We start from the raw sequence: 26,589 nt of genomic DNA on the forward strand, positions 1-26,589 counted from the left end.
AAATTATAAGAAGGCCAGTGCAGCAATATTAATACAAGAAAAAGTAAATTTTAGATAAGATTAATTACCTTAAACAGGGGACATTTCATAATGAAGGTGCCAATTCACCAAGATCTAATAATTCTAAGTGCAAATGCACCTAATAAAACAGTTTCAAAATACAAGAAGGAAAAAAGAAAAACACAAATCAGCAATCACAATTACAGTTGGATACATTAACAGCTGGATATATATTGGTAACTGACAGATATATACAATTGGATATATATTGGTAACTGACAGATGTCAGTATAAGGAATCATTCATTTTTTTTTAATTGGGGAGGTTTCTCCCAGAAGAAAGAAGGAAGAAGTCTTGATCTTGAAAAGTCTGAGAAGTCTCCTCTTCAACACAATAACTAGATCTTTAGTAAACAAAATAATAATATTTACTAGGAAGAGTGGCCTTATATATAATGTTCTTAAAAGGATGTTCCTGATTAAGTATTTCTTTATTACATATTTTGTAAATAAACATAGAACAGATTTATGAGGCATGGGTCCCTGGAGAATGATACATAAACTAGATAACTCTCTGGGACTATCAAATAGAGATGTTTCATGACTCAACTGCTCTCCTTATGAGTGAGTTAACCCTGTACAAACTCACTTGGGGGCCTCATCTATTACTCTGGGCCACAGAGTATGTGTCCAATAAATGAAGATACCTGCACAGCCACAATCAATGTCTCTCCTTGCTTTGTCTGAGACTCTTGATTGCCTGCTATATTCTTGAACTTAAAGATAAATCTTGACAGTAGGTAAGTTATCTGATATGTGTATGTTTGATCTGCAATCTAATCCTTTGTATCAGCTCAATAGAAAAAGAAAGAAAAAATGAATATGAAATTTTCAAAAAGCCTATCAATCAACTTGAACTAATTGACATTTATAGAATATTAAACCCAACAACTGAAGAGGCCACATAATTTTCAGGGGGACATGGAAAGCTCACCAAAGCAAACCATATGGTGAGCCATAAAATAAGTTTAAAATTTAAGCCATAAAATTTATAAGGGTTGAAATTATACAGGTTTGTTCTCTGGTCACAATAAGCTTAAATCAGAAATCAATAGCTAAAGTAGCTAGATAATCCTCAAATGTTTAAAACGTTAGCAATACATTTCTAAGTAATCCATGAGTCAAATGAGAAATGAGAAAAGTTTTTAAATTGGATGATAACAAAGAAATAATATATTAACATCATTTGTGGGAGAAAATTAAAGCAATGCTTACAGTAAATTTATAGCTTTAAGGCCAGGCACAGCGACCCACGCCAGAGGTTGCAGTGAGCCGAGATCATGCCACTGAACACCAAACTGAGTGACAGAGTGAGACCCTGTCTCAAAAAATAAAAATAAAAAATAAGTAAGTTTATAGCTTTAAATGTCTACATTAGAAAGAAGATCTAAAACAGGTCACCTAATTTTCTACACTGAAAAAGCCATCTATTAGCAAGAACAGCAAATTAAAACTGAAGTCAGTAGAAAGATGAAAATTATAAAGAGCAGAAATCAATGAAATTGGAAAGTAAAGCCACAATAGGAAAAAGATAACAAAGCCAAAATTCAGTGTTTTGAAATGATTAATAAAATTCATAAACCCCTAGCAAGACCGATCAAGAAAAAGAGAGAAAATAAAAACTTCCAGTATCAAAATGTATTAGAACTAAAGGTGGCAGTTGCACAACAGTGTAAATGTACTAGGTGCCACTGAATTGTTCACTTTAAAATTTTATGTTATGTGAATTTCACCTCAATAAGTTTTTTTATTTAAAGTTTTTTTTAAAAAAACACTATAAGTTCAATAACAAGGAGTCTCAAAAAGTAATACAAAGTCTACCAACGAAGAAAAGCCCAGGACATAATGGCTTTATTTCTGAATTCCACCAAGCGCTTGAAGAACTAACATCAATCTTTATCAAACTCTTTCAAAAAATTAAAGTGGAGAGAACACTTCCAAACTCACTTTACTAGGCAAGCATTACCTTGATACCAAAGCAAGATAAGGACACTACAAGAAAATAAAATTACAGGCCAATATCACCGATGAACTTAGATATAAAAATCCTCAACAAAATACTAACAAACTGAATTCAACAGTGCCATAAAAGAAACATTCACCATAATCAAGTGGGATTTATCCCTGGGATACAAGAAGGGTTCGTTATATGCAAATCAATAAATGTGACACACTGCATTAACAGAATGAAACACAAAAGCCATATGATCATCTCAATAGATGTGGAAAAAGCATTTAACAAAATTCAGCACCCTTTCATGATAAAAACTCTCAACAGATTATGTATAGAAGGAATATACCAAATTACAATAAAGGCCATTCAGGACATGGCCTTATGTGTGGAATCAAAAAATGTCAAATTTACAGTGGGGTATGGTGACTCACATCTATAATTCCAGCACTTTGGGAGGTGGAGGTGGGAGAATTGGGAGATGGTGGTGGGAGATGGATCTCCCTTATGAGTGGAATACAAAAAAGTCAAACTTACAGCGGGGTACTGTGACTCACACCTATAATTCCAGCAATTTGGGAGGTGGGGGTGGGAGAATTGCTTGAGTAAGACCCCGCCTCTACACAGAATTTAAAAATTAGCCAAGAGTGTTGGCATGCGCCTGTAGTCCCAGTTACTTGAGAAGTTGAGGTGAGAGGATAGCTTAAGCCCAGCAGATGGAGGGTACAGTAAGCCATGATCATGCCACTGCATCTCAGCCTGGGTGACAGAGCAAGACCCTGTCATTTAAAAAAAAAAAAAAAAAAAAAAAAAAAAGTCAAACTTATAGAAAAAGAGAGTAGAATGTTGGTTACCAAAGGCTAGTGTTGGTTGCCAAGAGTAGAATGTTGGTTACCAAAGGGTTGAGGGAGAGGGCAGGTGTTGGTCAAAATGCATAAAGTTTCAGTTAGATAGAGGGAATGTTTTGAGATCTATTGCACAGCAGGATAACTATAGTCAATGATAATGTATATTTCAAAATAGCTGAGAGTAAATATGAAATGTCTTAACATGAAAAAGTTGTGACATACATGTTAATTAGCTTGATTTAATCATTGCACATTGTATATTTACATTAAAACATCACATTTTACCCTATAAATATATACAATTATGATGTCAACTAAAAATACTACAAATTTTAAAAAATCTCTTTAAAACATTTAAAAGCTTTCTAGCATCACAAATAAAACAGAGGGCAACTCTGTACTCATATACTTTTGATTAAAATAATGCATTTATAAGGCACTCTCAGTTCAAGTGGCAAGAAATCTCACGAAACCTTTTAACCACTCCATGAGTAGGTATCACTGTTATTCTAATTTACAAAGGAGAAAACTGACAATTAGAAACTTGTCCAAAGTGACCAGAGTAGTTGATGGGTAGGCCAGGTCTAGCAAATATAGAACCTGACACATATTAATAGCTCAATAAATGGAAGTCATAATTATTTTTCAACTACTAGATTAATCTCAGGATTAAGAGAGAACGAAATCATTCTAGAGCCATCTTCTACTTGAAAAAAAGTAGAAGAAAATAGAAATATGCTCAAAATAGAGGAGCAGTTGTGTAAAGAAAAATCTTCTGAATGGGAATTAGAGAGTAAAACATATATAATTTTCCAATGCTAAAAGAAAAAAAGACATTATTATATGATCATGATCAACCTATGGCCAGAAAAGCAGAAAAAGCAGGAACAGAAACAAAGATGCATGCAACAGCCTTTTATGAAATCCAAAGGAGACTCTAGATATCTATTATCTATCTATCTCTCTCTTTCTAATCTATTATCTATTTATTTATCTACCTCTCTCCTTCCCTCCCTCCCCAAGAAAGAGTTTGTCTCTAAAGCATTTAGAATCGTATAAAAAATTAACCTTAAATCTAAGACAAAGAAGACATGGATTAAATTAAGCATGATTAATAACAGATAAGCTTGGAAAAGTTATCATTTTATTCCCAGGTGCTTTGAATTCTGAAAATTTGTCTCTAATTGTATTTTTATAAATACAGTGGTTAATAATTTTAGTTTCTTCTCATGCTTAGCTATTTGTACATTTTTAAATAACGGTTTTGTTATATTCTTAATTATCCCTTCCAGAAATATGGCTATCTGGATCACAAAGTCATTTACAAGGGACTGCAATCCATCTGGTAATGGTAGGAGGAAATAAACAACGTTTTGAGTTCTGACTTTTCAACGTCTGCCCTTCATATAAAAACAGAAATGCCAAGCATACAAAAAAAGTGTGCTGAATGGTGAGAGATTAGAGCATACAAGAGAGGCTGAAGTTTATGTTCCAGGGACATATTCAACACTTGATAAATGTTTGTTGGCATAGATAGGGAGGGAGGAAGGGGTAGGAAAAAGAAAGTAGGAGATTCAAAGAAGATAAGCCCACAAAGAAATTCTGAGATCGAAAGGGGAAGTTAAGTGTTTAGTTAGAATGTGTATTTTGTGTAAGGCAATATGTGCCAAGAGAGGTGTGGTCAAACACTTACCTTAACCCATTAGGGAATAACCTCTTGTAGTCAACATTTATTATGCTGATATTTTTTTTAGCAAGGGTTTCAATGGATACAAAACGGTCCACATGCTGAAAACCAGGAGCCACAGACCTGACATATCGCATATCATGAGTTGGCAACCAAAAAATCTGCAAGGAGAAATAAGAAATCCTTCAGTAGATAATCAGCTGTTCAGGTACAAACAGCCCCATAGAGAATGGAGGGAGCTCCATTCCAGCACAGGTAGTATTCTTTAGAGAACAGAAAGAGATTCTAGTCCTTGGTGAAAGAGTCAACATGGCCTACCATTTTCTAATAAACTCTTATAATGGGTCTTTCACTAGGGCAACTCAGGAGCTGAGTTTTCTCACAACCCTGTCCATTTACCCGTTAACATCAAGTGTCAAGGGCCTACTATATATACAAAGACTCATACAAGCAAAGTAGATTAGTTGGTAGATGTGGATGAATAGTGGGAATCAAAAACATTTCTTCTGGTTAATGATGTTAAAAATAATCTTGGGTGGAGGATCCAAGATGGCCGTTTAGGAACAGCTCAGGATTGCAGCTCCCAGTGAAAGCACAGAGGGTGAGTGGACGCCGCGTTTTTATTGCCCACAAACTAGGAAATTCCCGGGCGGAGGAGCTCCACGGTCGCCAGCGCAGCTCTTTCGGCCAGTGCGGCTGTGCCAGCCGGCGCTGCTGCTTTGCCCCGCGCAGCTGCTTTGTCGGTGCCCCGGAGCAGCGGTTCTCCGGTTCTCCATACAAAATACACCGGTCCGGGTGCCCTTTTGGCTGGCGATTGGAGCCACGGGAAGTCACCCATTTGCCGGTTCAAAAAGGGGACTGAGCAGAGAACCAGGACAGTAGATTCCAGGGCAGAAAAAAAAAAAAAAAAAAGCACCACAAACCTCAGTGCCGCTGTTTAAGCCAGCGCAGTGAGTGGCCGCGGGGGGAAACAAACAGACCCCGGCGCCTCTTCAACAGGTGACTGGAACACCAACTTAAAAAAGGCTCTGAGGCAGGGAGCCAGGCGATCAGGCTCGGCTGGTCCCACCCCCACAAAAGAACAGCAACCAGAAACTCTGGATTAAGACTTTCACAGCAAGCGCAGCTGAACCCGGGACGGTCCAGCTCTGTGGGGGAGGGGCGTCCACCATTACCGAGGCAGCCTGCCATGAGGGAGGTAGTTGGCCATTGCTGAGGCAGCCCACTGTTGCCAAGGCAACCCGCCATTGCTGAGGCAGCCCGCCGTTACCAAGGCAACCCGCCATTGCTGAGGCAGCCCGCCGTTGCCAAGGCAACCCACCATAGCAGAGAGACTCCGCCTCAACAGAGGCGGGCCACCATCGCCAATGCAGTTCTAACCACACCCATATAAACAGGACTGCAGGGAAGTCCACTCGGCAGCGGGGCGGAGCCCACAGCAGCTCAGCAAAGCCTCTATAGGCCGACAGTGACTAGGCTGCCTCCTTGCTGGGCTGGGCAGGTCTGAAGGAAAAAAAAGAAGGCGGCAGCATAACGGAAACTCATATATAAAGCCCTAAATCACTGGGACAGAGCACCTGGAAACAAAAAGCAGTTTATAAGTTCTGCTGCAGCAGACCTAAAAGTACCTGCCCAGCAGCTCTGAATGAACAACAACAGAGCTCACAGCTCACCATTTGAGCTCCTATAAAGAAGAGACCGTCTCCTCAAGCAGCTCCCTGACCCCTATATATCCAAAGAGACACCTCATAAAAGAGAGATCAGATTGACACTAGGCGGGTATCCTTCTGGGACAAAGATAGCAGAAGAAGAAAACTGGTAACAACCCTTACTGTTCAGCAGCTGCTGCAGGTGAACCCCAGGCAGCAGACCTACAGCAGAGGGGCCAGACTGTCAGAAGGAAAACCAAGAAACAGAAATAACCTCATCATCAACAAACAGAACATCAATCTGAAAGATTTGAGACCCAATCTGAAAGCCAGCAACTACATAGTTGACAGGTGGATAAATCCTTAAAGATGGGGACAAACCAGTGCAAAAAGGATGAAAACACCCGAAACCAGAACATCTCTCCTCCTACAAGGGATCACAACTCCTCACCAGCAAGGGAACAAGGCTGGATGGAGAATGAGTGTGATGAACTGACAGAATCAGACTTCAGAAGGTGGGTAGTAAGAAACTTCTGTGAACTTAAAGAACATGTTCTAACCAAATGCAAAGAAACTAAGAACCTAGAAAAAAGATTTGACGAAATGCTAATGAGAATGGACAAAATAGAAAGGAATATAAGTGAATTGATGGAGCTGAAAAATGCAACACGAGAACTTCGTGAAGCATGCACAAGTATCAACAGCTGAATTGACCAAGCAGAAGAAAGGATATCAGAGGTCGAAGATCAACTCAATGAAATAAAATGGGAAGGCAAGACTGGAGAAAAAAGGGTAAAAAGGAATGAACAAAGTCTCTAAGAAATGTGGGACTATGTGAAAAGACCTAATCTACGTTTGATAGGCGTACCTGAATGTGACGAAGAGAATGAATCCAAGCTGGAAAATACTCTTCAGGATATTATCCAGGAAAACTTCCCCAACCTAGCAAGGCAGGCAAACATTCAAGTCCAGGAAATACAGAGAACACCACAAAGATATTCGTCAAGAAGAGCAACCCCAAGGCACATAATCGTCAGATTCACCAGGGTTGAAATGAAGGAGAAAATACTAAGGGCAGCCAGAGAGAAAGGTCGGGTTACCCATAAAGGGAAGCCCATCAGACTCACAGCAGATCTCTCAGCAGAAACTCTACAAGCCAGAAGAGAGTGGGGGCCAATATTCAACATCCTTAAAGAAAAGAACTTTCAACCCAGAATCTCCTATCCAGCCAAACTAAGCTTCATAAGTGAAGGAAAAATAAAATCCTTTGGGAATATGCAAGTACTCAGAGATTTCGTCACCACCAGGCCAGCTCTACAAGAGCTCCTGAAAGAGACTCTACACATATAAAGGAACAACAAGTACCAGCTCAACTAAAGGGCAAAACACCCAACTAGCACCAAAATGGCAGTATCAATTTCACACATAACAATATTAACCCTACATGTAAATGGACTAAATGCCCCAATCAAAAGACACAGACTGGCAAATTGGATAAAAACACAAAACCCATCAGTGTGCTGTATCCAGGAAACCCATCTCACATGCAAGGATACACAAAGGCTCAAAATAAAGGGATGGAGGAAGATTTACCAAGCAAATGGAGAGCAAAAAAAAAAAAAAAAAAAAAAAAGCGGGAGTTGCAATCCTAGTCTCTGATAAAACAGACTTTAAAGCAACAAAGATCATAAGAGACAAGGAGGGACATTACATAATGGTAAAAGGATCAATGCAACAAGAAGAGCTAACGATCCTAAATATATACGCACCCAATACAGGAGCACCCAGATACATAAGGCAAGTTCTTAATGACTTACAAAGAGACTTAGACTCCCACACAATAATAGTGGGAGTCTTTAACACCCCATTGTCAACATTAGACAGATCAACCAGACAGAAAATTAACAAGGATATCCAGGACTTGAACTCAGACCTGGACCAAGCAAACCTAATAGACATTTACAGAACTCTCCACCCCAAATCCACAGAATATACATTCTTCTCAGCACCACATCACACCTAGTCTAAAATTGACCACATAATTGGGAGTAAATCACTCCTCAGCAAATGCAAAAGAATGGAAATCGTAACAAACAGTCTCTCAGACCACAGTGCAATCAAGTTAGAACTCAGAATTCAAAAACTAACCCAGAACCACACAGCTTCATGGAAACTGAACAACTTGCTCTTGAATGTTGACTGGATAAACAATGAAATGAAGACAGAAATAAAGATGTTCTTCGAACCAACGAGAATGAAGACACAACATACCAGAATCTCTGGGACACATTTAAAGCAGTCTCTAGAGGAAAATATACAGCAATAAAGTGCCCACATGAGAAGCAAGGAGAGATCAAAAATTGACACCCTATCGTCAAAACTGAAAGAGCTAGAGGAGCAAGATCAAAAAAACTCAAAGTCTAGCAGAAGACAAGAAATAGCTAAGATCAGAGCAGAACTGAAGGAGATAGAGACACAAAAAACCCTTCAAAAAATCCATAAATCCAGGAGCTGGTTTTTTGAAAAGATCAACAAAATAGACAGGCCACTAGCCAGATTAATAAAAAAGAAAAGAGAGAATAACGAAATTGATGCAATAAAAAACGATAAAGGGGATATCACCACAGATTCCACAGAAATTCAAACCATCATCAGAGATTATTACAAACAACTCTATGCACACAAACTAATAAACCTGGAAGAAATGGATAAATTCCTGGACTCTTGCCTCCTCCCAAGCCTAAACCAGGAAGAAGCTGAAACCCTGAACAGACCCATAACAAGGTCTAAAGTTGAGGCAGCAATTAAGAGCTTACCACCCAAAAAAAGCCCAGGTCCAGATGGGTTCACAGCTGAATTGTACCAGACATACAAAGAGGAGCTGGTACCATTCCTTCTGAAACTATTCCAAACAATACAGAAAGAGGGAATTCTTCCTAAATCATTTTATGACACCAACATCATCCTGATTCCAAAACCCGGCAGAGACTCAACAAGAAAAGAAAACTTCAGGCCAATATCCATGATGAACACAGATGCAAAAATCTTCAATAAAATACTGGCAAGCTGATTGCAACAGCACATCAAAAAGCTTATCCACCATGATCAAGTAGGCTTCATCCCGGGGATGCAAGGCTGGTTCAACATACGCAAGTCTATAAACGTAATTCACCACATAAACAGAACCAAAGACAAAAACCACATGATTATCTCAATTGATGCAGAGAAGGCCTTTGACAAAATTCAACAGCCCTTTATGCTAAAAACCCTCAATAAGCTAGGTATCGATGGAACGTATCTCAAAATAATAAAAGCTATTTATGACAAACCAACAGCCAATATCATACTGACTGGGCAAAAACTGGAAGCATTCCCCTTGAAATGTGGCACCAGACAAGGATGCCCTCTCTCACCACTGCTATTTAATATAGTATTAGAAGTTCTAGCCAGAGCAATCAGGCAAGAAAAAGAAATAAGGGGCATTCAAATAGGAAAGGAGGAAGTCAAATTGTCTCTATTTGCAGACGACATGATTGTATATCCAGAACACCCCATCATCTCAGCCCCAAACCTCCTGAAACTGATAAGCAAGTTCAGCAAAGTCTCAGGATACAAAATCAATGTGCAAAAATCACATGCATTCCTATACACCAATAACAGACTTAAAGAGAGCCTACTCAAGAACAAACTTCCATTCACAATTGCCACAAAGAGAATAAAATATCCAGGAATACAACTGACAAGGAACGTAAAGGACCACTTCAAGGAGAACTACAAGCCACTGCTTAACGAAATAAGAGAGGACACAAACAGATGGAGAAACATTCCATGTTCATGGTTAGGGAGAATCAATATCGTGAAAATGGCCATACTGCCCAAAGTAATTTACAGATTCAATGCTATCCCCATCAAGCTACCAATGACCTTCTTCACAGAACTGGAAAAAAACCACCTTAAACTTCATATGGAACCAAAAGAGAGCCCGCATAGCCAAGTCAATTCTAAGCAAAAAGAACAAAGCGGGGGGCATCACACTACCGGACTTCAAACTATACTACAAGCCTACAGTAATCAAAACATCATGGTGCTGGTACCAAAACAGAGATATAGACCAATGGAACAGAACAGAGGTCTCAGAGGCAACACAACATATCTACAACCATCTGATCTTTGACAAACCAGACAAAAACAAGCAATGGGGAAAGGATTCCCTGTTCAATAAATGGTGTTGGGAAAGCTGGCTAGCCATGTGCAGAAAGCAGAAACTGGATCCCTTCCTGACACCTTACACTAAAATTAACTCCAGATGGATTAAAGACTTAAACATAAGACCTAACACCATAAAAACCCTAGAAGAAAATCTAGGCAAAACCATTCAGGACATAGGCATAGGCAAGGACTTCATGACCAAAACACCAAAAGCATTGACAGCAAAAGCCAAAATAGACAAATGGGACCTAATCAAACTCCACAGCTTCTGCACAGCAAAAGAAACAATCATTAGAGTGAATTGGCAACCAACAGAATGGGAAAAAAGTTTTGCAGTCTACCCATCTGACAAAGGGCTGATATCCAGAATTTACAAAGAACTAAAACAGATTTACAAGAAAAAAGCTAACAAGCCCATTCAAAAGTGGGCAAAGGATATGAACAGACACTTTACAAAAGAAGACATACATGAGGTCAACAAACATGAAAAAATGCTCATCATCACTGGTCAACAGAGAAATGCAAATCAAAACAACATTGAGATACCATCTCACGCCAGTTAGAATGGCGATCATTAAAAAATCTGGAGACAACAGATGCTGGAGAGGATGTGGAGAAATAGGAACACTTTTACACTGTTGGTGGGAGTATAAATTAGTTCAAGCATTGTGGAAGACAGTGTGGCGATTCCTCAAGGACCTAGAAATAGAAATTCCATTTGACCCAGCAATCCCATTACTGGGTATATATCCAAAGGATTACAAATCGTTCTACTATAAGGACACGTGCACACGAATGTTCATTGCAGCACTGTTTACAATAGCAAAGACCTGGAACCAACCCAAATGCCCATTGACGATAGACTGGATAGGGAAAATGTGGCACATATACACCATGGAATATTATGCAGCCATCAAAAACGATGAGTATGGGTCCTTTGTAGGGACATGGATGAACCTGGAAACCATCATTCTCAGCAAACTGACAGAAGAGCAGAAGATCAAACACCGCATGTTCTCACTCATAGGCGGGTGTTGAACAATGAGAACACATGGACACAGGGAGGGGAGCACTACACAGTGGGGTCTGTTGGGGGGAAATAAGGGAGGGACGGTGAGGGGTGGGGAGCTGGGGAGAGATTGCAAGGGGAGAGATGCCAGATGTAGGTGATGGGGAGGAAGGCAGCAAATCACACTGCCATGTGTGTACCTATGCAACAATTTTGCATGTTCTTCACATGTACCCCAAAACCTAAAATGCAATAAAATAAATAAATGGGAAAAAATAATAATAATCTTTGAGGCTGGGTGTGGTGCTTATGCCTGTAATCTTAGCACTTTGGGAGGCCAAGACAAGAGGATCCCTTGAGCCCAGGAGTTCAAGACAGGCCTGGGCAATATAGGGAGGCCCTGTTTCTATTTTATTTTAAAAAATCATCTTTGAGAGGAGTCATTTCCTGCCAACAGGGATGGTATTATGACTTATCTATGAAATGCTTCCATTTGTAAAAAGACATATTTGTTTCACTCATAGCACACCCATATTCTGAGAATTTATGGGATTTGGAACAACTGACTGCCTAAATGCAGAGAGTTGCTTCTGAAAAACATCACAAGCAAATCTCTGCTCAAATGAGACCCAGCTCTGTTTCTACATCATCCATCATGCCAAGTTTTCAAAGCCTTAATGTTACCAAGGCACTTTCTAATGGATCTATGTTGGTGTGGTACAGGTCACATTAGATAGTTATTATACATATTACTCTTTAACAAGGTGCTCATATTTCATTTGGTTTGGAATAGCAAACAGCCTCAATGGTTTTCCCCACTGAGGTAAATTTAACTGGGTCATTCCTAGATTACCACATGCTGTATAAGTAACAATCTTCATTTCCATGTAAAATTACCTAAGGATCCCAGGGAAGATCTACAAGGTAGGTCAAGTTCAACCACTGTGCTCCTATGACATGGTACCCACCTCCCAACCTGTATCATAAATACTGAGAAAGACATACCAGATGTTGCTCAATTTTAGAGGCAAGGATCACTCTTACTACTTGGCGGACAAATGTGTGTCTGAGAGGGTGTTTTGGTGGAGGGCTACGAAGATCAAATATCACAAATTTTCTTTTCTTCTTTGCAAGTGTCAACAAATCAGCTAGTGTTGGAATTGACTGATTTCTTGCTCTTTCTTTATCTGCCTCTGATAGAGGTTTCATATTGTAGAATGGCCTAAGCTAAAAATAAATATATTAATAAATACATCAAAAGCATTTTCCAGTTCTCCTCCTATGTAGCCCTACATCCAGCTCTACCTCAGCTGCTCCATTATCATTCAATCCACCAGGCCCCCTGAAATACTAGTGCTAGATAACAGGTGAGAAAGAGAGAAATAAAATTTAATCTCATTAATAATTACAGTGTTTGGAATGGACTCTTTTATATCCTAGAACCTGCTGTATTTGCACTGAAGGTCTTTCATGTTCTATCCTGACCTTCCTTTCCAGCCTTTTCTCCCATAACTCAAGATAATACATCCCTTTTCAATCATGTTGGCTTCCCACATGGGCTCTCGCTATTCTAGTTTTATGTAATAGGAAGAACACATCCTTTGGCTTCAACTGAATTTAATACTAGCTCTACGCCTCCTTTGACTTCCTTGCCATATCCACCTGTTAAAAATCCTACCCTTCGAATGCTATGTCCTTCATGAAGCTTTCCTTTTATCTTCCTGAACTAAAGCGACTTCAAGGCTGGTGCTGTGGTCATGCCTTTAATTCCAGCAGGCTGAGGCAAGAGGATCACCTGAGGCCAGGAGTTCAAGGCCAGCCTAGGCAACAGCGTGAGACCCTTGTCTCTACAAAACAAACAAACAAACAAAAACAAAAACAAAAAAAACAGAAAAAACCAACAACTTAAAAATTAGCTGGGTGTGGTGGTACACGCCTGTAGTCCTAGCTACAGGGAGACTAAGGCAGGAGAATTGCTTGAGCCCAGGAGTTTGAGGCTGCATTGAGTTATGATCATACCACTGCACTCCAACCTGGGCAATAGAGTGAGACCCTGTCTCTAAAAAAAAAAAATAAATAAAGAGACTTCAATGGCTTTAAAGCCCAATGGTCTATTTTTATGCCTCTGTAATTGTATATCTCATTCTGGCTCTATAGTTATTTGTACATGTCTTAGTACATTAAAGTTCAGTCCTGGCTCACTATGCTTCTTGCTATGCAACCTTGGTAATAAAACAATTTAAATTCTCCAAGTCATCATTGCCCAAATTACAAAATAGAGGAGAGGAAGAACAACCTATATATTTCTTAAGATTATTTTGAAGATTAAAAATGATAAAAATGTTTGAAGGACCTGGGAGTATGTCTGGTACATAGACAGAAAAGTATACAATTCACATTAGTTCCTTCACTCTCTACTGACTCTACTGCAGTGTAACTCCCTCTTGGCAGGAACTGTCATATAATCTTTGAACTGCACAGCATTTCATCTAACACATGGGAGAACACACATATGTTTGCTACATAAATTTAATAGATGGCAACTTTTATCATCACTTGCCAGTTTTTAGATCATTTGAGTGAAGGCAGTGATAAAAGGTTACCTCTCAGGAGAAGAAAGCAATATCTACCTCACCTTTTCTCAAGACTCAAGTAATCTCCCTTTTTCTCTATACAACTTTATCTTCATTCTCATTCACACCTTTCCTATTTCTTCTTCTTCTTCCTCTGACCTCCTAAATAAGCTGCCTTTTTGTACATTTTTCTTGGGAAACAAACAATCACATTCACAGTATCTCCAGAAAATTGCTAGGCCAGAAGGCAGACCATTGAAGTTAAGCTAAACCATGTTTTAAATCTGATTAAAAACCACAACTAATGGTTTTCTTCATTCTCAGGAAAATAGAAATATGCTTCAGAATTCAAGATTTTGTTAGCTACTACCAGACCTAAACCACTGGTTCACTTAACTGTTAAACCTTCTTGTGAGAAAAATTGTTAAAAGAATTTATGGGAAAGACCAACATAAGCCCCAAAATTCGAAATAACAAAGATGGTAAATAATAAACTAATACAAGAGTTTAAAAATAGACTGAGTTTAAATAGTATTATGGGGGTAGGCCTAACAGCTGAAGTACATTGTGCCTCTTTTTCTGTATATAAAATAGGAGAGAGCCTGAAAAATAAAATTTGAATGAATAAATGCCTGTTTAGACTATATCCAACATGTGGTTGAATGTTTTCAAAAAGCCATAGGAAGTAACAAGCTGGAAATAAAAACAAATTTCTGGTTCTCCAGATGAAATATGTGGTTCTTCTAATAAAAATAAGATCAAACGGTTCTCTGTTCTCTATGACTCTGTGTACACATATTACAAGTAGAAAGGTTATTGGAAGAGCCAATATATAATATAGGTTAAGAAATAGAAGGACAATTAAACCTGTTCAGTGATGCCACATCAAGTTAACATTCCACTGAATAGACAATTCTGATGAGAACTCTAACTACATGTGAACAACAATACAGTTTTCTTGTTGATATGGGTACCACTACAACTACCATTAATTGCATTACTATAAACAAAAATCATATCACCAGAGTACTACAACCACTCAAGTAGTGGGAATATCTAACAATCTTGTCTTTTGCCATATCTGAACATAAAACTATTACTTTGGGACCAGTGTCAGAAGAAAATCTTTTCCTTCTCTATGGTACTTTCCCTATATATTTATTTATTTATTTTTAATTTTTATTTTTCTTGAGATGGGTTTTGTTCTTGTTGCCCAGGCTGGAGTGCAATGGTGTGGTCTTGGCTCACTGTAACCTCCACCTTCCAGGTTCAAGCAATTCTTCTACCTCAGCCTCCCGAGTAGCTGGGATTACAGGCACCCACCACCACACCTGGCTAATATTTTTTTTATTTTTAGTAGGGACAGGGTTTTACCATGTTGGCCAGGCCTGTCTCAAACTCTTGACCTCTCCCCTCTAAACTGATATATTAGGAACCTACTTTGCAAAAAGAACCACCAGAAGAAATGTACTATGAACAAATTGTTTTTAGAAGCCCCAGAAGGTTCTATTGCACATTATCAAATTACAGCTCATATGACCGTTACTATATTGATTCAAAAAATAACCAGATAGACTTCTGGCTTCTGGTTCCACATGTAAGTAGCTTTGAAGATGCCACTTCATCCTAACATCAAGAGAAAAGTTGAACAGAATGAAAAAGCAACAACTCTTCTTGCATCTGTAATAGAGGTTAGAACACAGGACAAACTGCTGCCCATAAAATTGGAGAGATAGACAGGTGAAGGGAGATGAATCACAGCTTACCACAATGAGACTAATAAATGGAAACCACTAAGAAAACCAGTGCTGGAGTAGGAAAACTTGAACCATCATTGACAAATTCCTGGAGGCTTAGTGTGGACGTCTGAGAGTTAAAAAAATTCAAGGGGATACCAAGTTATAGGAGGGCCCCCACTTCTGTGAGTTTTAGCTCCAGTAGTTTGAACTGAAGCTTACAAACATTGGAGAAAAATCTCCTCATGTTTCTGGCAGAGAGAGGAAAAAGAAAACAGTTTGAAATATGCCAGAGCACTCTGCTTCTTAACAATGCCTTCCCTTAACAGAAATTATTTAACCAGAGACTAACTTGCTGGGGTTTTATCAGAGCCTAACTGACCTGTAGGAAAAGAATCACCTAAGTCCAGCCTACTATATCCATCCTGTACCATCTAAGGGGGACTAGAAGGTGGTGAAATGTAGAAGCACCTTTGAAGTTCATGGCCCAGAAACACAGGCTCACTAAAAGACTGAGACCTAATCATATGAGTATAGAACACTTGCTCTTGCTCCCCCCACCAACCCCTATCTAACCACCACATTACTAAAGGCTTATTTATAGCAGATCCTTTCACATGGTTGTACTATGTCTAGCTATCAAGAAAAAATTTATAAGGCATGCTAAAAGGCAAAAAAATGAAACAAAAGAAAATATAATTTGAAAAGACAGAGCAGGCAGCAGAACCAGACATAGCAAGAATGTTAGAATTATCAGACTGAGAATTTAAAATAATGAGTAATATGCTACAGGCTTTAACTGATCAAGCAGACAGCATGCAAGAACAGATGGACAATGTAAGCAGAGATGGAAAGCCTAAGAACCAACAAAAAAGAAATGGTGGAGATAAAAACAAAAAGCCACTGTAATGAAAATGATGGTTTGTTGTTTTGTTTTGTTTTTGAGACAAGGTCTCACTCTTTTTTCCAGGCTGGAATGAAGTGGTACAATCACAACTCACTGCAGAACTGGCCTCCTGGGCTCAGGTGATCCTCCCAGCTCAGCCTCCTGGGTAGCTGGGACTATAGGTACACTCTATCATGCCTGGCTAATTTTTTCTATTTTCTTTTTCTGGTAGAGGCAGGGTTTCACCATTTGCCCAGGCTGCTCTTGGACTCCTGGGCTCAAGCAATCTGCCTGCCTTGGCCTCCCTAAGTGCTAGGATTACAGGTGTGAGCCACTGCACCTGGCTGATGGCCTTATTAATAGACTAGACATCTAGTTTCCTAATCTAGTCTATTAGTATGCTAGACATCTAAATGTCTCCAATTACGCTCAAATAAGGATACACCAAAACATATTATAATCAAACTATCAAAAATCAAAAGGCTGAGAAAAGGTTCTCTGAGCTTGAGGATAGATCAATAAAAACTTCCATCAACTGAAAAGCAAAGAGAACAAAGAGTGAAATATATCAGAACAGAATCTACAAAGACTGTGGGACAACTATAAAAGGTGTAACATATGTGCAATGGTAATATCAAAACGAGAAGAAAGAAAAAGAAGAAATATGTGAAACAGTCATGACTGAGAATTTACCCCAAATTAATGTCAGACATTACAGATACAGGAAGCACAGAGAAAGCTAACCAGGATAAATTTTTTTAAAAATTATACTGTGGTATAACATTTTCAAACTACAGAAAACAAAGATAAAGAAAACATTTTGAAAAAAAAAAAGAAAAAGAAAAAATATCTTACTCATAGAGGAACAAAGACAAGAATTTCATCTGACTTTTCCTCAGAAACCATGCAAGCAAGAACAGAGTGGAGTAAAATATTTAGTGTTAAGAGAAAAATACTACTAACCTAAAATTCAGTGCCCTGCAAAATGACCCTTCAAAAGTTAAGAAATGACTTTTTTAAACAAATAAAAATTGAGTGAATTTGTTACCAGTTAATATGCCTTGCAAGAAATGATATGAAATCAGTAACACAATACATGAACAAAATGAGAAATTTAACAGAGATTGAAATTATTTTAAAAAATCAAACACATTTTGAAATGAATATAAAATTCAATAGAGAGTATCAATAGCAGAACTTATCAACTAAAAGAAAGGGCCTGTGAACTTGAAGAAATGTTATTTGAAAATATATTGTCAGAGGAGAAAAATAATAAAAAGGAATGAGGAAAGCCTATTGGGTTGAAGAGAGCATCAAGAGAGAAAACATTCATATTATAGATATCTAAAAAGGAGAAGAGAGAGAAAAGAATGAAAGACATATTTAAAAAAAAGTAATAGCCCCAAATTCCCCAAAGCTGGGACAATACATAAATATCCATGTACAAGAAGCTCAAAAATCTCCAGTTGGGTTCAGTCCAAACAAGAATACACTAAGACATATTGTAATCAAACTGTCAAAATTCAGAGACAAAGAGGATCCTGAAAGCAGCAATAAAAAAGAAGCCTTTTACATGCAAGAAAATTCCAAAAAGACTATCAGTTCATTTCTCAGCATAAATCTTGTAGGCCAAGAGAGACAGCATTTAAAGTACAAAATTTTTCTCTTGCTATTAAGTGGTTTGAGTTTCTTATATATTTTCAGGTATTTGGTTTGCAAATATTTTCTTCCATTCTGTAGATGTCTCTTCACTCTATTGATTGTTTCCTTTGCTGTGCAGAAGCTTTTTGGATTGATGTAATTCCACTTGTCATATCCAAAAAAACATTGCCTGGACCAGGTTGTGGAAACTTTCCCTGTATTTTCTTCTAGTAGGTTTAGTTTCAGGCCTTATGTTTGAGTCTTTCATCTATTTTGAGTTGATTTTTGTGTATATGTGAGATAAGGGTTAATTTCATTCTTCAGCACATGGACGTTCAGTTTCTCAACACCACTTACTGAATAAACTGTCTTTTCTTCATTGTAAAAGGACAAAAGTCCTGTATGAGTCTCACTTGGCTAAAATCAAGGTGTTGGCAGGGCTGTGTTCCATTCTGGAGGCTCTATGGGAGAATCCATTTCATGCTAATTCTGTGTTTTGACAAAATTTAGCTCCTTGGGGTTGTAGGACCGAGGTCCCATTTCCTGTTATCTGTCAGCTGAGGGCCATTCCCAGTTGCTAGGGGCCACCTGCAATTCCTTGGCTCATAGCCTCCTTCCTCAATCTTCAATGCCAGCAATGGAATGTTGAATCCCTCTCATGTTTCAAATTTCTTCTGCCTCTTCTCCACTGTTACATCTCTCTGGCCACATCTAAGAAAGACTCTGCTTTTAAGGACTTGTGTGACTATACTGAACCCACCCAGATAATCCCACCTCATCTGAAGGTCCATAACCTCAATCACATCTGCAAAGACCTTTTTTACTGTGTATGGTAACACATTTATATAGGTTCCAGGAATTAAGGGATGGGCATCTTTGGGAGGTCATTATTCTGTTTGCAACACATGATGAAAAGGGGGTAAATTCTCCAAGGAGACATAATAATACTAAATGTATACATTCATAACAGAGCTTCAAGATGCATGAGGCAAAACTGACAGGTCTGAAAGGAAAAATAGATAAGACAACAATTACATTTGAAGGCTTAATTGCTCCTCTCTCCGTAATTGATAGAACAAAGAGGTAGACAATTCATAAACATAAAGACAACCTAAACAATATTATTACTCAATTTTACCTAATGACACTCTACCCAACAATTGTAGAATATACATTCTTTTCATTTGCACTTGGAACAGTCATCAAGGCAGACCACATTCTGGACTATAAAATAAATCTTAATACATAAAAAAGGACAGAAAATGTACAAAGTGTGTACTCAGACAAGAGCAGAATTAAACTAGAAATCAATAATAAGATATCTGGAAAATCCACAAATATTTAGAAATTTGAAGAAACACTTCTAAATAACCCATGGGTCAGGAAAGAAGGCTCAAGTAAGATTTTAAAAATATTTTGAACTAAACAAAAATTATAAAATGCAACATATCAAAATCTGCAACATGAAGTTGAACCAATGCTTAGAGTTATTAAATATATAGTATTAAATGCTCACAACTGAAATATAAAATCAGATTATAGCTTCCACCTTAGCAAACTAGAAAACGAAGATAAAATCAAACCAAGCAAAAGAAAGTAAATGAAGAGCAGAAATCAATGAAATTAAGTTTTAAAACAGTGAAACCAATCACCCTTTCTTTGATAAGATCAATACATCTATGTATCTCTAGCCAGATGAACAGAGAAAAAGAGAGAGAACACAAATTACCAAAATCAAGAATGAGGCCAGGTGCAGCGGCTCACACCTGTAATCCCAGCACTTTGGGAGGCCAAGGTGGGCAGACTGCTTGAGGCCAGGAGTTTGAGACCAGCCTGGCCAACATGGAGAAATCCCAGCTCTACAAAAAATACAAAAATTTGCTTGGCATGGTCGTGCACACCTGTAATCCCAGCTACATGGAGGCTGAGGCAGGGGAATAGTTTAAACCCGAGAGGGAGAGGTTCCAGTGAGCTGAGATCACACCGTTGCACTCCAGCCTGGATGACAGAATGAGACTCTGCCTCAATAAAATAAAAAATAAAAAAAAAGAATGGAAGAGGGGCCAGACGTGGCAGCTCATGCCTGTAATGCCAGCGCTTTGGGAGGTCAAGGTGGGAGAATCGCTTGAGCCCAGGAGTTTGAGACCAGCCTGGGCAAGACAGTCAGACACTGTCTCAACAAAAAAAAATAAAAGAATTAGTTGGGCATGGTAGCACCTGCCTGTAGTCTCAATTAATTGGGAGATTGAGGTGGGAGGATCCCATGAGCCCAGGAGTTTGAGTCTGCAGTGAGGTATGATCATGCCTCTGTATTCCAGCCTGGGTGACAAAGTGAGATCCCATTTGTTATTTAGTAAATAAATAGTGAATAAATGAATGAAGAGGGAATATTACCACTGATCCCACAGTCATTAAAAAGATAATAGATGAATATTATAAACAACTCTGTGTCCACAAATTCAAGAGCTTAGATAATACAGATCAATTCCTCAAAAGACGAACAATCAACAACCACTCAAAAGATAACCTGAATGTTCTCCACATCTATTGATGAAATTTATTTGTAAATAAAAACCTCCCCACAAAGGAAACTCCAGGCCCAAGTGTGTTCACTGTTAAGTTCCACCAAACACATAGGAAAAAATAATAACAATTCGACAGTCTCCTCTAGGCAGAAGAAGACAGAATATTTCTAACTCATTTTATGAGGCCAGCATTACCCTAATACCAAATCCAGATAATGACATTATAAGAAAACTACAGACCAATATTTTTCATGAACATCCTGTGAATTTTTAATTTCAGATATTATAGTTTAATTTCAGATATTATAGTTTTTCAGTCCTAGGAATTCTATTTGTTCCTTTTTTATAGTTTACATAATCTCTCATTATGTTCTTGCTTTCCTTTAAATCCTTGATACATCTGTAGTAGTTTTTAAAAAGTCCCTTTCTGCTAATTTTATGAGCTATCTTTTTAAGATATTTTTAAATGAGTTTTTCTCCTGGTTTTAAGTCACATTTTCCTGCTTCTTTTTATATCTAATAATCTTGTTATTGGATGCTGGACATGGTGATGTTATAATGTTGGAGGTCTTGATTCTGTTGTCTTCCTTTAAAGCATATTGATGTTTGTTTTGGCAGGTATTTAAATGATTAGCCAGTTTGATTTTTATTTATTTTTAGTGAGTATAAGATAGCCTTTAACCTAGGGCTAGCTAGTTTAGCTCTATTACTGAAGTATGACCTTTCCAAGGTTTTCACTGAATGGTCTGAATGGCCAAAAAAGTCTCTCTCTAATCTGGCTGGTAAGAACTTGAATATCTTCCATTCCAGTGAGTGTTTTATCATTTCCCTTGCAGAAATCTTTCACCTCCTTGGTTATATTTTTTCCTAGGTATTTTTTGAGGGGCCAGGTATTGTATATAGGATCACTTTCTTGATTTCTTTTTCCACTGGTTTGTTGGTATATAGAAACACTGCTGATTTTTATGTTAATTTTATATCCTGCAACAGTACTGAATTTATCAGTTCTAACAGGTTTTTTGGTGGAGTTTTAGGGTTTTCTATATGTAACATCATGTCTGCAAACAGGGATAATTTAACTTCCTCCTTTCCAACTGGATGCCTTTTATTTCTTTCTCTTGCCTAACTGCTCTGGCTAGGACTTTCAGTACTATCTTGAATAAGCGTTTTGTTCCAGTTCTTAGAGAAAAAGCTTTCAAGTTTTCTCCATTCAGTATAATGTTAGTTGTGGGTTTGTCATATTTAGCTTTTACTGTGTATAAGTATGCTCTTTCTATACTTCGTTTGTTGGGGATTTTTATCATGAAGGTATGCTGAATTTTATTAAATGCTTTTTTGTGCCTATAGAGATGATCATATAGTTATTGTCCTTCATTCTGTTGATGTCATGTGTCATGTTTGCTGATTTGTATTATGTTGAACCATCCTTGCAGCCTTGGAATGAATCCTACTTGGTCATGGTATATGATCTTTTAAATGTGCTGTTGGATTTGGTTTGCTTGCATTTTGTTGAAGATTTTTCTATCTGTGTTCATCAGGATATTGGCCTACAGTTTTCCTTTCTTTTTCTTTTCTCTTTCTCTCTCTCATCTCTCTCTCTCTCTTTTTCTCTGTCATTAATTGTATTCTGTTTGTTTTGTATATCCTTTTTTCTTCTTGTTTTTCACTTCAGTTTGATGGTCTTCCGTAATATAAAACGTTTGATTTTTTTTCTCTCTCTCTTCTTTGCATATCTTCTCTATCGATAAGTTTTATGCTTTTGCATGTTTTCATAACGGTGATTATCTTTTTGCTTCTAGATTCAGGGATGCCTTGAATATTTCTTGTACGGCTAGTCTAGTCGTTTTGCATTCCCCAGTTTTTGCTTGTCTGGGAAAGACAATTTCTCCCTCATTTCTGAAAGATAGATTTGCTGAGTAAAGTATTTTTGGCTGGCAATATTTTTTCTTTCAGTATTTTGAATACCTCATTCTGTTCTCTCCTGGTCTCAACAGTTTCTGCTGCCAGTCTAATGAGAATTCCTTTAGATGTGACTTGATACTTTTCTCTTGCTCTTTTTAGAATTATTTGTCTTTGACTTTCAACAATTTGATTATAATATGCCTTGGTGAGGACCTTTTGGGATTGAATGTATTTGGGAAACTCTGAGCTTCTTAGATCTGGCTATCCACCTCTCTCCCCAGATTTGGGAAGTTTCAAGCTACTGTTTCCTTAAATAGTATTTCTATGCCTTTTTCCAACTCTTTCCCTTGGGAATATCCACAATATGAAAACTTATTTTTTTAATAGTGTCCTATCTTGTAGACTTTCTTTACTCTTTTTCATTCTCAATTCTCCTTTTCCCTCCTCTATCTGGGTAATTTTCAAATGACTCACTTTCAAGCTCAGAGATTCTTCTGCTGGAACAAATCTCCTGCTGAAGCTCTGTACCGTATTGTTTTATTTTGGTACTTGAATTACTCAGTTGCAAGGGTGTCCATTTTGGTTCTTTTTTTTTTTTTGAGATCAAGTCTCACTCAGTAGCCCAGACTGGAATACAGTGGTGTGATCTCAGCTCACTGCAACCTCCACCTCCCAAGTTCAAGCAATTCTCCTGTCTCAGCCTCCCAAGTAGCTGGAACTACAGGCACACACTGCCACGCCCAGCTAATTTTTGGGATTTTAGTAGAGACAGGTTTTGGCCACATTGGACAGGCTGGTCTCAAATTCCTGACCTCAGGTGATCCACTTGCCTCGGCCTCCCAAAGTGCTAGGATTATAGGCACGAGCCACCACACCTGGCTGGTTCTTTTTTACTATGTCTTTGTTGAATTTATCATTAATATCATTAATTGTTTTCCTAATTTTGCTGAATTGTCTTTCTGTATTTTTTTTTTTTTTGTATCTCATTGAGTTTCCTTAAGTTAAATATTTTAAATTCCTTTTCCAGCAACTCATTTATTTATTCAGGTCTATTACTAGAATTATTATGTTCCTTTGGTGGTGTCATATTTCCTTGCTTTTTCATTTCTTGTGTCCCTGTGCTAATGTCTATGCATCTGGTAGAATAATCACCTCTTCCAAACTTTCTAGAGTGGCTTTTCTAAAGAAAGACTTTCACCTGCAGTTGGGTCTTAGTGCACTAGTTGAGAAGGGTATGGTGACTGTTTCTGGGTAGGTGTAGCGGTATAGTCTCTGTGTAGCTTCTCTGGTTGCATTCAACATCAACAATAACTGTGGGCATCTCAGCGGCTTAGGGGTGTGGAAATTTGTTGTTGCAACAGCAGAGGTGCATGCTGTTAATGTCCTTGGTCCACAGGGTGTTTGGGGTCCTCCAATTCTTGTTTTCCCTACAATGAGGAGACTTCATTGAGGGAATCCCTCTTGGTATCAGGTCTGTCATGGCCTACAAGCAGCTGCCATGGTGCTGGATTCCGGGTGCAGGTGATCAGATTGGCAGAGTCCTAGGATCAGAGTTTCACAAACCTGTCCAGCCTCTCTGTGAACCTTTCACTCTCTGTGACAGGGTTAGACATAGGTTGCCCATACCACCAGAATATGTGACTTTAACCCCCTAGCAGCTTAAGTCCAGGAAGTTAGGCTGTAGCTGTGATTATACTCTTGCTGGGCAGGGAATAGCCCTGACCTGACTATAAGGAAAAATGTGTGTTCTGGAGGTTTGAGCCTAGGGTACACGATATGGTTATAATTTGGGAGGTTGAGCCAACAGGGCTCAGTAGCAACTTGGGTCCCTGGGGATGAGGCGCCATGTAGTGGTGACACTAGACTCTAAGATGGTAGGATTCAGCAGTATCCCAGCCTCTGTGAGGCCAAGTGCAGCAGCATCAAATACACCAGAATGGCTGTTGTTTGAGCCATGGGAAGTAAGAAGCAGCACAATGTGACTCCATTCCTTAGGGATGGCACTATCTCAGCAGCTTAGACTCTAGAGAGTTAGTCCAGCTCCAGGGAAGCAGGGTACTACAATTGTTTGGCCGATAGGGCCCATGGGATATCTCTGCTCAGACACTACTTTGTTTCCCTGGGATGAAGGGCACTATGTTAACTCGGCCACAGAGTGTGCAGTTGCTCAGCTCAGCCAAGACATTGATTCTCCAAGGGTTGATGTGCCACTCTACTTAGGCCTTGGGGACCTGACTGTTCTTAACAGCCCAGGCACCATTTCCCTGCCACACAGGGCTCTGACAAGTACTTTTGCTTTGAGAGGGCAATGCACACTTTCAACTCAGGACCCCAGAGGCATGGCATAGTCAAGTCTGAAAGAGGTAGGTGGCACTGTTCTACCAAAGCACCATATCCCCAGGAAGGGGTGCACAGCTCCGTATCTAGCCCAAGGGTAGGTGAAACAGTTCTATCTGCTGCTTGGATCCACAGGGGAAGATGTAACAGTTGCTTGGTCTGGGAATGTTAGGCCACTCTGTTGGGGTGGTTCCCCAGTAGTTTAGCCATAAGCAATGAAGGGGTGCTGTGGCTACTCACCTCTGGAGTAAGACACTGCAGCACTTGTTCCAGTTCCAAGACGGCATAGCACAGTAGCCACGTAGGCCATGGGGCAGGCACAGCTGGCTCCTTCTCTGAGGGGAGCACAGTCGTATGCCTCTAGGTAGCTACCCCAGCTGGACTTAGGGCCTATGAGGACTGCAGGGGACCCCAATATGTCCAAGATATTGCTGGGGGCTGCTGAGAACCTCTTGCCTACCTTTTCACCATAGGGAGAAGTTCCTCCTGGTTCCTGGCTGTTCTCAGTTGGGGGATGGGGTGGTAGAGTCCTGGTGTTTCCTTTCACTCTCTATGTGGCTATTCCGAGTTTCTGTCCCCAACAGGATTTCTGTTACTCCTCTAATGTATTCTGGTGCTGTCCTTTATTATTTTCATTAAAATATGGTTTTTTATTTGTTATTTTGGCTGTCTTTTTGAAAGGGATGAGTGCTAGTGTTTTCTAGTTGAACATCTTGCTGTCATTTCTCCTTTGAGTGGGTTTTGTCACCCTTTTTCTTCTCTCATTAATGTGCTAATAAAACTTGTATTCATGCTGACTATGTATCTGCATGAGAATTATATTTTTATAATTTTGATAATTATATTTTCACAAAAGAATATAAGAAAGTTCCACGGAAGTGTTGGTTGGGCTGGAGAAACAGGAATTCAGTTTAGCTACCAGTATCGACTTCCAGGATGTTTGTATCTATTCTTATGTTGTTATCAATAGGATTAACAACCTGATTTTCACAATAGTCTCAAGACTAATAAATATATTAATAAATAATGACCAATTCACCACCATGATCAATCAATAATCATACCCAACCAATAATCATCAGAATAATCTTTTCAATCAATTTCTTCACTATGAAAAAACTACCCAAACCTCCAAATATTTTAAATCACATGGTAACACCATTTCAACTACCTTCTAACCACATAGCATGAAAGCAAAGAAAGCTCCATGATCAAACCTAAAGTCCTCTAGATAACCATATGTGAACCCCAGGTTTCAGGATGCTCTTTAGCAGCCATTGTAATAGGATAACTAAATGCTACAAGCAAAGCACTTAAATACCCTAAACATGCTAAAATAGAGCTATTAATCCTAAAAAGTATTCACCAAAATTTGTTACAATAACAGATCCAACCCTATCACTTACAACTAACGCAAGACATTCATAACAGGAGACAGTTTTGAAGAAATGTTTGAAAACCAAAAATAAGGCCAGGCGCAGCGGCTCATGTCTGTAATCCCAGCACTTTGGGAGGCTGAGGCAGATGGATCACCTGAGGTCAGGAGTTTGAGACCAGCCTGGTCAACATGGTAAAAC

At 38.7% G+C, this 26,589-nt stretch overlaps 1 protein-coding gene across 1 annotated transcript in view; it reads right to left on the reverse strand.

Moving 5' to 3' along the window:
- Positions 1-26,589, reverse strand: part of GDPD4 (glycerophosphodiester phosphodiesterase domain containing 4) — a 77,565-nt gene that overhangs the window by 14,855 nt on the left and 36,121 nt on the right. The window contains exons 11-12 of the mRNA XM_032259156.1: positions 12,418-12,639; positions 4,552-4,706 (exon numbers count right to left, since the gene is read on the reverse strand). Coding sequence (XP_032115047.1) covers positions 4,552-4,706; positions 12,418-12,639 — 377 coding nt within the window. The remainder of the gene's footprint in view (positions 1-4,551; positions 4,707-12,417; positions 12,640-26,589) is intronic.

The sequence above is a fragment of the Sapajus apella genome, unplaced genomic scaffold (assembly GCF_009761245.1).
Source record: "Sapajus apella isolate SASKATOON/1434 unplaced genomic scaffold, GSC_monkey_1.0 scaffold106, whole genome shotgun sequence".
Classification (NCBI taxonomy): domain Eukaryota; kingdom Metazoa; phylum Chordata; class Mammalia; order Primates; family Cebidae; genus Sapajus; species Sapajus apella.